Below are 11,994 nucleotides of genomic sequence, written 5' to 3' on the forward strand. Positions count from 1 at the left end.
TTATCCGAGCCTGTTTAATATGTTGGTCTACGCCATGAGGTTCTTGTCACCAACGCCCTTTACCTGTACAACGAGTTGCATCTGCTCCTCGGCGGCAGTGACAGTCTCGGACCACCTCCAAGCGGGGACCTTGCGTTCGTATAGCTCGTCGATTTCGCCGGCGGATCGGCTACGTTACGTCAGATTCCAAGCATTCCCATCGTTAAAGATTAAGGCCGTCATACCTTCTGGTCTCTGGGAGGTAGAGCCACATGAGGATACATATTGGTATGGAGAAAGCGCCATAAACGAAGCCGGCCTTGATGCCAAGTGCGAGGAGCATGGGCGGAGTGGCATAGCTACGGAAAGGCGTCAGCTTGGGTGGCTCTGACCCAGCGATGGAGTCGCACAGCACGCACCAAGTAGCAATACCCACGATTGAATTAGTCACAAAAGTAACAGGGCCGGTTTTCACTGCATTCAATGTCAGTGGTGAGACCGATTAATATTTCACTAGAGTCAAAGGGCCAAAAAGAAGTCAGAAACTTGCCTCGAAGAAGGGCAGATGGCAGTTCGGCCGAAAAAAGGTAGTATGACATGATTATAATCTGGACCGCGAAAGTCCAAATGCAGCAGATGACAAGCTGATAGAAGGCACGTCAGCAAAGCACCTGGACTCCTCCAGATTACAACCGTGACGTAATGATAGGGGATGCCGGGGATAAACGCACTAAACCAGTCCCAGCTTTGGCATTGCCTGTCGTCGCCCCTGTCCAGTATAAACCGCCGCAGATAAATAGAACGACGCAAACAAGCGTCTGGCACGTATTGATGATAGCACGTCGACCGAACTTATCGGTAGTGAAGGACCAAACCAAGACGGAGAGGAGGTTGACGCAGCTAAACAAAACCGATCAGCCATGTTCATCCACTGTTAAGAGGCGTTTCGCTGGCTCACGAGATGATGACAGTCCCGAGAAAGGGATCGGGCAAGCCAGCGAGGGAGAAAAAGTCTGGTGCCATCATCAGCTGAATGTTTAAAGTTGGGGATGGGACAGGGCAACGTACAGGTTGAGTAGGTACTGATGATGGTAAGACCGGCGAACTGCTGGGAGATAGCGAGTAGCATGACGGTAAGTGTACGTTTCTAGTCCTTGTTCAGCTCTCTGTTTCTCCTTGGCTTGTTGGAACAGCCTGGAAGCACTCACCCGGTTCAGACCCTTAAAGACATCAACGTATCGCGGCTGGTCCTGCAGGATTGCCCTTTCATGTGCGATGGTCCTCGCGATGATGCCATATTCCTCCTCGATATTATAGCCCTTGACACCACCGTAAAGTTGCTTCATGCACTTCAACGCCTTCTCCTTATTTCCACGGCGAGCGTGGTACCAGGGCGACTCGGGGATAAACATCCAGAAGATGATCATGAGTCCAACTGGTGCCCAGATGACACGCATGGCCAACAAATAATTATCAGGATGGGTCTTGTTGAGCTGTTGCATCATCACAGAGCAGATGATGCCGCCCATGTTACTCCTGTCCAGAGGAATCAGCTACGTTACTTAATGCGATGACTGGAGAGCCACCGGTAAAGGATCTAGTGATGTTACCAGACGGCTTGGAAAGTGACCATGCCACCTCGGATCCTGTTTGGACAGATCTCCATGACGTAAACCTGGCATGTAATCCTGCGAGATTATCAGCGACTAGAGCGATATATGCCAGTGCCGGCAATGCTCACTGGAGGACGCCAATACCTGCGCCATTGCAAAGCTTCGCGAGGGCCTGTGGCAGAGGTCAGAACGAGCACCATACCATTCGCTGACTGTGAGGCAGCAGACTATTGGTGATTTGGACTCACCCACACAGATGGGCTCTTGGCAGTGTTGAGGAACACGCAGCCCTGGATAGATGTCAGCTTGTTTTGTGATTTGGATTCTGCAACCCCCTTGTCAACCCCAAGGCATCACTCACAATGACAAGCCAGGCCCATGCAACGTATAACGATGTCTTGCGACCGAATCTGTCGGCGAACCTATTTCAATGGGTCAGAAGCCGCGCACAGATACAACCCGCAGGCAATACCGGGGAAGGGGTTCCTTTTGAGACTAAAGCTAGGCCACTCACCAAGAGATGTAAGTCAAAGTTACGATTTGACCAACGTTCTATGTAGTCTTAGAATCAGTTCCCAGTCACCTGTAGCCTGTACTAAGGGTTAAGAAAGGCTAGATGGCATACGAGAAGAGCACTCCAGGTGGACACTAAAGCATCATCGTCAGTGAGCTCTGAAGAGTTAATCCATCAAAATGTGAGGCCGCTTACCCCAGGTAGGATCAAGAGCCTTAACTCCTGATTGACCCTTTTCACCAAACTGTTTGATGAATCCAGCGTTGGCGATGACACTGCCTCCAGCACCAAGCTGTAATTTGCCAAATAAGCCGATGGTCCTGTCACAGCGTTCACAACGCATTCCAAAACCTCTGAAGGGTTTGGAAGAATAGGATTATGGCTGCTCACTTCGAAACCTTCGCAGATGTAGCCAGTGTAGACAGCGAGCGAGATGAGGATGACGCGCTTGAAAGCCCACAGCGTTTGTGGTATGGACAGCTGGTCAAACGTCGACTTGACGAGTCCATCGCTATCATATCCATCAAGCTTTGTTGTTATCTCGTCCACATTCGCCGGCATGCCCTCAAAGTGCGATACACCGTCCTTCTCGGATCGGCTCGTCACGATTGCGGCCATAATATCTCTGGCGTCTTAATCACTTGTCAGTCGTAATTTCTGCAGACCAATATCCCTTTTGATATGCCGTGTTGAGCAAAACAGAGAACAGTGATTTTCCAAGGCTGGGAGGTGCTCTAAATAGGTATGTTCTCCCGCGAAGCGATAGCTTCCTGATTTTGGAATTCTGGGAATTGAATGGCCAAACTCAACGCAGTCGCGAAAGTCTGGAAGTGGAGCCCTGACTTGGAAGTCTACCACGCGAGTTTTATGGACCGTCAAATATGTTTAGCTGCTCGGTTAAAATTGCACCAAGCACCACGAACCGGTACGTGTGGAGAGTCGGGCTACTGGGGCATCCTAGAAGCAAGTAGAGTAGCGCCGGTATTCGGTCCCATCTACCCCGAAGTTGGGGCCCGCGTTTCCGAACTTGGGAATGCGGGGCCTCGCAACCAAGTGCTTGGGAATGCGGGGCCCCACGCAACCAAGTACTTTGGTACTGGTCTTGTAACTGTGCCATTGGATTCGGCAGGTTGTCGCTATGGGGCACAATAGGGCACGCGAAGGCACTCACGGGCCTAAACTTAAACCATCGACACCAAGTTCAGGCTAATCCTTGCCGAGTCTGGATGGCTCCTTTACTGTTTCAAATGCTCGGGAATCGGCTAGATTTCATCTGCATAAGTGATCAGGCTCTTCCTCTTCCTCTGCTCACCTGGTCAGATAGACATTTACATTGTCCCATTTACACACCCAGCGCCTTGCGGCGTCCTGCCCTTGAAAAAGATGGATTCGTTACCATGCAGATATTGTCTTTACTCTGGCAATTCAATATCTAATATGCAATACGCTGCCAAGAATAATCCCGCGCTATAGGACTTTAGCCGGCACTTCCTACACCTCGTCACTTTCTATTGTTAGCGTTTATCCATAACAGTTATACTACAGACGTACCCTGAATAAAATCGGTGTAGCCAACGCTGTTAGAGATTCATTAGCATGGAGTCAACTTTCCCCTACTAAGGTTACTTATACCTGATCGTATGCCCGTGAAGCATCGTAGAACCTCAGATCAGTTGAAAGTCTGATAGTCGATTCTGGATCAGTGTTCACGGTCGAGACATGGATCTAATGTACTTGTTAATAATACCCGAATTCCATGGCTCAAGTTATTCACAGTAAACGGATCATGGAGCACAACATCCCCTGCCTCGAAGAAACTGACAAGCCACCTACGATGGTGCTTACCTGCAAATTCAGCGGGCTGTGTGGAAGTCCTCCAGATATAGTCATGTTTTTGCTGTATGCAACGTGGCTTCTTGGCAAGACAGCCCACTCTCAAGGGCTTGTTGAGCGAAACTAGCTTCAATTTCTTCTCCAAAACCTTGCCTCCCGATAGCTTAGTTTCTATAAACTTTGGTGGCATACATAGCATAAGAATCTTACTTTGTTCCAGATAGATCAACCCACCCCCGTTAAATTTGATATCGCCGAGAGCGCAGCAAGCCGTGATATTTGATACGTCTCCTCTCCCAGGAACATTTGATCATAATTCACACCAATTGGCTCTGACTGGGGGAGAATTCAACGAAATAAGGAATGCTTGAACTGGCGCGCATTCTTCCACTGAGACAACAGCGCAACGAATTCTATCAGATTCGGTTGTTTGCACAAAAGTCGTCCGTATACCAAGTTTCGTTGTGGACATTGGCGGTCAACTCAGAAAATAACGCTGCTGCTTGCTTTTAGGCTTTTCATTGTCGTCTTTCCTTGAGCTCAGTCCCGGGAAATTTGAGAGGTGGTTATCGAGATTGAATATTCCAGCCACAGGAGATGTTCCAAACTTCAAAAGATTTGAAGGAGACAGGAAGCGGAAATATGATTCACGAGCCTTCAAAACATGATTACGAGGAAAAAGACCCTGCACAAACAGGTAACCATGTTCTTTGAATCGCTTCCTAAGGATCTCGATGGGAAGACCTGCATTCAAAGATCGAAGCAAGCCAACCTGATGATATAGCAGCTGACCATCTGCAACGTTGATACTTTCAACCATAGGGTCCTTCGTGTTGGACATGCTTGCGAGTATTTCAGAGAAAAATGAGGAGGAGATATGTCCCGTAAACCCGAAGAACCTGTAAAATGTAATTAAACAAGCTGGTCCTTTCTATAAGCCAGCTAACATTGTGTGGAGCTCCGAGATCGGACCAAGAAACAGAAAATTGAGGACACAGAATATCGAAATTGAGGTACATCCCGGTCGAGCGCGTTGAGTTTGGAATCTTCAAGATATGCAATCTGGGCATGATTTCGACATGCCGATCATACTTTCAGAATAACATCGCGAGATATCTGCGTCCTACAGTACGCGAATTATTGATCAGAAGCTATAAATAGCAAATGTCTCCGAGGTTGCACAGGTACGGCTTACAATGCCCCGAGCGAGGGCCATGGTTCCTAGCGTGGCTTTCTTTTAGCTTGTTTCCATACCCCGCACTTCTGCTATTACCATATTAGGGGCAGAGTAGGAAAAATCGCCCGCGTATAAACCTAGACTAACAGAGCAGGCGGAAATTACGCCCCTTTCTAGTCTTTGTGAAGAGCCGTATAGGCCGAGACCTCAAAACACTCCCGTATCTGAACGAAGAGCTGCCACTCGGGGAAAAAGAGGCCGAGAGCTGGTTACTCCTCAATTTGTTGTTCGGTACATCATACCCAGGAATCTTGGTGGCATAGAGGTCTGGCTTATCCTGGGTGATGAGGCAGGTATCCTTAACCACACTAATTTCTGGTCCCAACAGCTATGTACAAAGCTAGCTGACGTTGTGAGCTAACACCACCCGTTTTTCATACAACACACAGTAGGTGTTGAACCATCATGGCCTATAAATACGTTGCTTTAATGTTCCTCTCAACGCTTTTCAGCAATTCGCCTATTGCTCGTGCATTGACCCTCAATCTTTCTACTGGAGGTGGCAATGCGACCAGCCCTATCCAGTACGGTCTTCTCTACGAGGTAAGCCCTTTGGTTCAACCAATCACGGGGTGGGAAGCTAATTTCCTGTCAGGATGTCTTTCACTCTGGTGACGGAGGTTTGTATAGCGAGCTAATCCAGAATCGCGCATTTCAAGGAACTTCCGTGAACAGTAATCAGGGCCCCTTTCAAAATCTCCAGTATTGGCACACCCACGGATCTGATACTCTGATCCTCGACAATGACCCTCCGTTTCTGACTAGTGCACTTCCATGCCACATGAAAGTTGATGTGGCCCACGGGGCAGCTGGCCCAACTGGCTTCTGGAACGAGGGCTATTGGGGTATGAATGTGACAACAGCAACTCGGTATACCTCAAGTTTCTATCTCCGAGGCAGCTACAAGGGCAAGATATTGGCTGCGTTTTGGAGCAATACAACTGATTCTATGCTTGGAAGCACGTCCTTCAGTGTTGACCAGACTGAAGCTGATGGTTGGGTGCCGTACTCACAAACTTTCACACCAGAATCTTCCGGTTCTGACGAGAAGAATACTTTCCATATTACCTTCGACGGAGCCAGCGCTGCGGGAGCGACCCTCCGCTTTCATATGATTAGTGTCTTCCAGCAAACATTCAAAAATTCACCCAACGGATTGCGCATGGATCTTGCAGAGGCTGTCAATGAACTTGGTGGGAAGTATCTCCGCCTGCCAGGGGGGAATAATCTCGAAGGAATTGCTGCTCCGTACCAATGGAAGTGGAACGAGACGGTGGGGCCAATCATCAGCCGCCCTGGCCGTCCGGGGACTTGGGGCTATGTCAATACTGATGGACTCGGGCTTCTAGAGATGATGCAGGTTTGTTTAAGTCCGTGGTTTAAGCCTAAATTATAATCTGACAAAATAATCGTTAGTGGTGCATTGATATGAACCTTGAGCCTATCCTTGCAGTGTGGGATGGCTTGTATCTTGATGGGAATATTCTCACTCAGGCAGACTTACAACCATATGTCGACGATGTTCTCAATGAGCTAGAGTTTTTGACGGTATGCCATAACATCGTCATTCTCTATGAAGTTTTCTGATTACATATTACAGGGACCTACCACGTCAACATGGGGCGCCAAACGGGCCTCCTTGGGATACCCGAGTCCTTTTATCATCAAATATCTTGAAATCGGCAATGAGGACTTCCTTAATAATGGAATACCCACCTATCTCGGTATGTTACCATTAGCCTGTAGCCTTGGGAGCTGTAAACGTAACAGATTCCCAGCCTATCGTTTCAACATGTTTTACAACGCAATCAAGAATAAATATCCCAGCATGAAAATAATTTCGTCCATCTGGGCTGGATATTTCACCAACCCTCCGCTCCCTGCCAACGTCATTCAAGATCTGCATGACTATTTATCAGTGGAAGATATGGTTGCGAAGTTTGATGGCTACGACCATGCCGATCGTAATTACCCTGTCCTGGTTGGTGAGTATGCTGCCATCTATGATGACCAGCATGTAAGCCCAAATCAGCTTGACAATCCAACTTTGCAATCTGCAACCTCTGAAGCTGTCTATTTCCTTGGCTTGGAAAGAAACGCAGATCTCATTGTCGGAATCTCCCACGGTGCCCTGATTAAGAGTTTGCATGACGAGCCAGACAACGTCGCCATGATCAAGCATTCTCCCAACACCGTCGTGCGATCTATGAGCTACTACGTAGCCAAGCTTTTCAGCACCAACTTCGGCTCGGAGACTGTCGCCGTCACTGGGGATGTTGCATACGGGCCGCTATATTGGGCCGCCACGAAGGATGAGGATGGGACATTTTTTGTGAAAATCGTGAACTACGATGGCGCTACCTCGACCCCAATTACGGTGGTGATTCCGGGAAAAACAAATGAGGCCACTTTGAAGACTTTGAGTGCTCCTTACAAAAACAGCACAAATACACTGGGTGATATTCAAAGTGTTTGGACTGAGACGAAGGTCTCCTGCTCTGAAGGGCAGTATTCCTTTACGTTGGTTGGGAGTTACGTCAGTTCCGTCTTGGTTGCATAGCCAAAAGATTTGAGTTATATGATAACTAGTGTAACGTACCTCATGCGAACGAGACACAAGCTGCCCCAGCATGGATTAAACCTCTATATTTCTACCAATGCACGTAAATCTCATTGGAAGACGTCTCTACTACTCTCCGCAATTGCCAGAGTGCTGAACTGGTGCGCTCCTCCGTCCTGGGTCGCCGACTAGTCCCTTTAACAAGGACGTGAACAACATTTAAGATCGTCCTTGGAGTCTGTGTTGTTGGCGAGATATCAGGCTTTTATTAGATTCGCCTGGGCAGACACTCCGATTGCTGGTGTTCTAAAAAAACCCCCGGTATTGGGTAGTTTGGTTGGGGAGAGGCGGAATGCTCGCTCGCTCGCTCGTTCCAGCGGGTTGGCGTTTTAATCGGATATTAAGCCGAGATGTTATCCTTTCACGGTCAAGAGGAACATAAAGCGTTCCTTTAGAGCCACTATGAATAATTTTTCTGCCACAGTGGCATGTTAGGCTGTGTAAAGAAAATCTTCTTTCGTGATGGAGTTAATATTCACCATAATAAGCCCTTCGATATATTTACCATACGTTTAAAGAACTAGAGTATTCGATATCAAGGAGTTTGGTAACCTTTTTTTTTTTAGTTTTTTTTTTTTACTTCAATCCACTGATCCTGAGAAATTTAGATGACTTCACGATGGTAAATAGTAGTAGTACTACTCGATATAGCTTGCCCCAATGCAGCCGCCGTGAGGGACTGCAATCGGGCCTGCCCGACCTCATGCATTTCTGCGTGGGCTCTACGTTATGACTAGGCTATCAGCATGAATGCAAGAATGCAAAAAAAAACACAAAAAGAAAATCGAAAATCCAAAAAAAAAAACACAAGTCACGACACGAGTCACGACAAAGCAAAAACAGTAATGGAAAAGAGTGAGATCTCCGCCCGGTGGGTGTGGCCGCTTCCTCTGCTCCGACATCCCACTCTCTAGCCTCTCAAGTTAAGCCTCCCCAAGTTACTGACGCCTTGATTCACCAAGTTCCCAAAGTTCTCGAATCTTCGATTTTGCCTCCACGATGATACAGAGCTAGCACAGTTCTCAGACTTTCACTCGGAATGTCGAACGCGCAAACTCTGCCTTTGGAGGCCATTCGGCAGGCTCGTAGGTGCAAGAAAAGTGATGTTTCCCAGAGCCAATCGGAATGCTTCTTTCATCTCCCTCCTGGTCCCTTTTTATCCAAAAAGAGGGTAAAATGACCCTGGCTTCTGAGTTGGGAGGAATAACGACTGTAAGAGCAAATGTGTCGCCTGACTCGTTGATATTCCACGAGCATTCGATGCGCCCATATGGGCTTTCATATGTGATACTTGCGTTCATAACCGTTCCACCTGGAACTGGCCTCACCTGAATCGTCCGCCACCCAGGCTCCAAAGGGCTAATTCCACCAACGTTCTTGTGTAACCAATTGGCTATAGAGCCCAAAGCATAGTGGTTAAAACTTGTCATATCTCCTGGGTTGATGGATCCATCTGGGAGCATGCTATCCCATCTCTCCCAGATGGTAGTCGCACCCATTGTAATTGGATAGAGCCAAGATGGGCATTCTTTCTCCTGAAGCATGCGGTAAGCCAGTTGGTAGTTTCCTGTGTCTGACAGTGCATGCGTGATTAAAGGAGTTCCAGCAAACCCAGTCGCTATTCGGTACTCAGCCAAGTGGACCAAATGACTGAGGCGGCTCGCAGACTTTATGACATGGTCATGCTTGTCAAATAGCCCAAAGGACAGGGCAAGTGAGTGGGCTGTTTGAGTATCGCTAACAAGGAGGCCCGACGGTGTAACATATTCGTGTTGAAAGGCCTTTCTTGTACTCAATGCGTCTTTGGCATACCGAGATGCGTCTTCCGTCTCCCCAAGAAGAGAGCTGACCTTGGTTATGATACCTAGTACCCGAACTAGGTAAGCATCAGCAACGTAAAGACTATCAGTAAGGCCCAATCCTGGCTCAGACGGCGGAGCAGCAGGGTCCAGCCAATCGCCAAATTGCCAAATATTTTGATCCCAAAGACCATTTGGTCCTCGCTTTATTCCTTTATCCACCCAGGCTTTCATACTTGTATATTGCCTGCGAAGGATCTCGATATCACCTGAGCTGTTGTACAGATCCCATGGCGTCAAGACAGCAACGTCGTGCCAGACAGACTGTGGCCCTGGCGGATGGGGAGGATCATCAAAAACATCTGGAACCACCAGCCCAGGCACTCCGTTCTCGCAATCTTCCAGTTGCTCGGCTGCAACATCTTCTAGCCAGCTTCCAAGAAATCCATTGGTGTTGAATAGAAAGTTTGCGGATGGGCTGAACACCTGGATATCCCCAGTCCATCCTAAACGCTCGTCACGCTGAGGACAGTCCGTCGGTATGGAAAAGAAATTTCCTTTCATGCTCCAAACGACGTTTTTATGGAGTTGGTTGATGAGTGGATCGGAGCAGGAAAACCATCCGGAACGACTCATGTCGCTATGTAAAACAAGGGCCGCGATATCTCCATGGTTGGGTAATCCAGTATCGCTCGGCCAGCCATCTACTTGGACGTAACGAAATCCATGGAAAGTAAACTTTGGTGACCAAAATGAGGGCTGACGATGGGACAGGATAACCTTGTCGACTGGGGTGGCTCCTCTTAAAGGGCGTGTTCCAAGCTCGTCACGCTCAAGAACTTCGGCGTGGCTGAATGACAATTCGTGCCCATTGGGCGTTGTTGCCAGAGCTGATGCTGGGAGACGAACTCGCAGTTTTCCAACCAGATTCTGGCCAAAGTCCAGCAGAGTCTTACCAGACTTGGACATGAAGATTCGAACAGGGGCTCGCTCTTCTATGGTCCGCACGGGGGGAGAGTCCGAAGCTAGAAGCCTGGCGTGAGGGAACGGTAGTAGCTGGGTTGGCATCCAGGTACTCTCGTCCAGATTTGCGTTGTCATTCCAACCCCATCTCTCCTCGCGGGAGTCGTAATCTTCGCCATCGTAAATTTCACTGCGAGTTGTTGCACTTGTGTGGGACTTCCATGTGTTGTCGGAGGTCACCAAAACCTTCTGGCCAGACTCAAAGTTGACTTCCAACTGTGCTAGAAATGCCAATCGATCCCCATAGAAACGGCGCTTTTGGTCCATTCCTAAGCGACCGGCGAACCATCCTTCCCCCACTTCAACACCAAGCACGTTTGAGTTTCCCGTGACAAGCGATGCAGTTACATCAAAAGTCTGATAGAGCAGCCGATGGTTATAGCTAGTCCATCCAGGTGCCATCTCCTCATTGCCGATCCGATGACCATTCACAAATGTCTCGTAAACACCATGAGCGGTGATATAAAGACGAGCTTTCGAAATCGGCCCTGAGTCTCCCGGTAGCCCAAAGACTTTTCTGAACAGTAGAGGGCGCATTGTCTCGTCCTTGTTGGGCGTAATTATTGAGGTCGTCAAATTCGCTTTCCAATCTTCATTGTCAAAAAGCGCTGCCTCAATAATCGCTGGGCTTGACCATTCCGTGCTTGCTGTTATGACCTTGCCTGCTGCATTTGAAGCCTTTCCGTGAGACATGACCTTTATCCAAGCACGTTCCCGAGACGAGAGACAATGACTGGGCCAAGGGACTAGAACAGAGGACGGGCTTTGTACGTGGTATGTTTCAACAACGGTGTTGTTTTGTCGACCGATCTGGATCTCATAAGAATCTTGCACCCATTCCTTGAGGTCATCGTGTCTGCAAGAGAAGCGCCATGAGATCCGAGGGCTGGCATGGCTGATCCCAAATCCAGTGGGGTGGTGTTCGAATGTAACTGAGGAGATTTGAATTGCGGCCATGACAGGCACAAAAGAATCAGCGTACGGGGGGTGCAAGTGGTGTGTTCTGTATAAAACACCTTGTCGGTGGTTTCAAAGAAGACAAGTTGAACATCACCCGTTCAGGGCAACATTCTGACCTTATAAGCTTCCAGAATCCCATAGGTAACGTTTTGCTGCAGTTCCTCCAGAACAGCGTGGGGCTTTAATCTCGCCAAGAGGTGCAAATTCTTCCCGTTTGGAGTTTGCCAAGGGTCCGAGAGCCCTTTTCATAACCTGCAAATATAGATTAAATACATGAATCATCCTAACAGTACTGATGTACACAGTACGGTACAAAGGGGGCGGTATTTTGGCCCGTTGGCGACGCCCAGTGGAGCGAGCTGTCAACTCTCGGGAGGAACTGACCCGAGTCCGGGGCTCGGTGATAAAGTCAGGCC

The 11,994-nt window shown here is 48.5% G+C and overlaps 4 protein-coding genes across 4 annotated transcripts; 1 reads left to right on the forward strand and 3 right to left on the reverse strand.

The window, feature by feature from the left end:
• Positions 1-27: 27 nt before the first annotated feature.
• Positions 28-2,724, reverse strand: N7474_002298 (uncharacterized protein; the record flags this gene model as incomplete). Its single annotated transcript, XM_057193713.1, has 14 exons — positions 28-169; positions 225-453; positions 716-879; positions 938-992; positions 1,048-1,126; positions 1,188-1,515; positions 1,590-1,667; positions 1,721-1,764; positions 1,841-1,882; positions 1,954-2,014; positions 2,107-2,144; positions 2,218-2,240; positions 2,302-2,398; positions 2,497-2,724. The coding sequence occupies 14 exons, from the start codon at positions 2,722-2,724 to the stop codon at positions 28-30; spliced, it is 1,608 nt and encodes a 535-aa protein (XP_057055068.1).
• Positions 2,725-3,738: 1,014 nt separating this feature from the next.
• N7474_002299 (uncharacterized protein) lies at positions 3,739-4,411 on the reverse strand (the record flags this gene model as incomplete). Its single annotated transcript, XM_057193714.1, has 4 exons — positions 3,739-3,831; positions 3,881-4,117; positions 4,174-4,275; positions 4,313-4,411. Coding segments are annotated over 4 exons (531 nt in total), but the record flags the coding sequence as incomplete, so codon positions are not given.
• A 1,194-nt stretch (positions 4,412-5,605) lies between these two features.
• On the forward strand, positions 5,606-7,736 carry N7474_002300 (uncharacterized protein; the record flags this gene model as incomplete). Its single annotated transcript, XM_057193715.1, has 5 exons — positions 5,606-5,719; positions 5,772-6,536; positions 6,593-6,724; positions 6,777-6,900; positions 6,955-7,736. The coding sequence occupies 5 exons, from the start codon at positions 5,606-5,608 to the stop codon at positions 7,734-7,736; spliced, it is 1,917 nt and encodes a 638-aa protein (XP_057055070.1).
• A 1,082-nt stretch (positions 7,737-8,818) lies between these two features.
• N7474_002301 (alpha-L-rhamnosidase) lies at positions 8,819-11,575 on the reverse strand (the record flags this gene model as incomplete). Its single annotated transcript, XM_057193716.1, has 1 exon — positions 8,819-11,575. One exon carries the CDS (start codon positions 11,573-11,575, stop codon positions 8,819-8,821), a length of 2,757 nt encoding a protein of 918 aa, XP_057055071.1.
• Between the last annotated feature and the right edge of the window lie 419 nt (positions 11,576-11,994).

This window comes from Penicillium riverlandense (genome assembly GCF_028828495.1).
Source record: "Penicillium riverlandense strain IBT 135883 chromosome Unknown utg000002l_segment0_segment0, whole genome shotgun sequence".
Classification (NCBI taxonomy): Eukaryota; Fungi; Ascomycota; class Eurotiomycetes; order Eurotiales; family Aspergillaceae; genus Penicillium; species Penicillium riverlandense.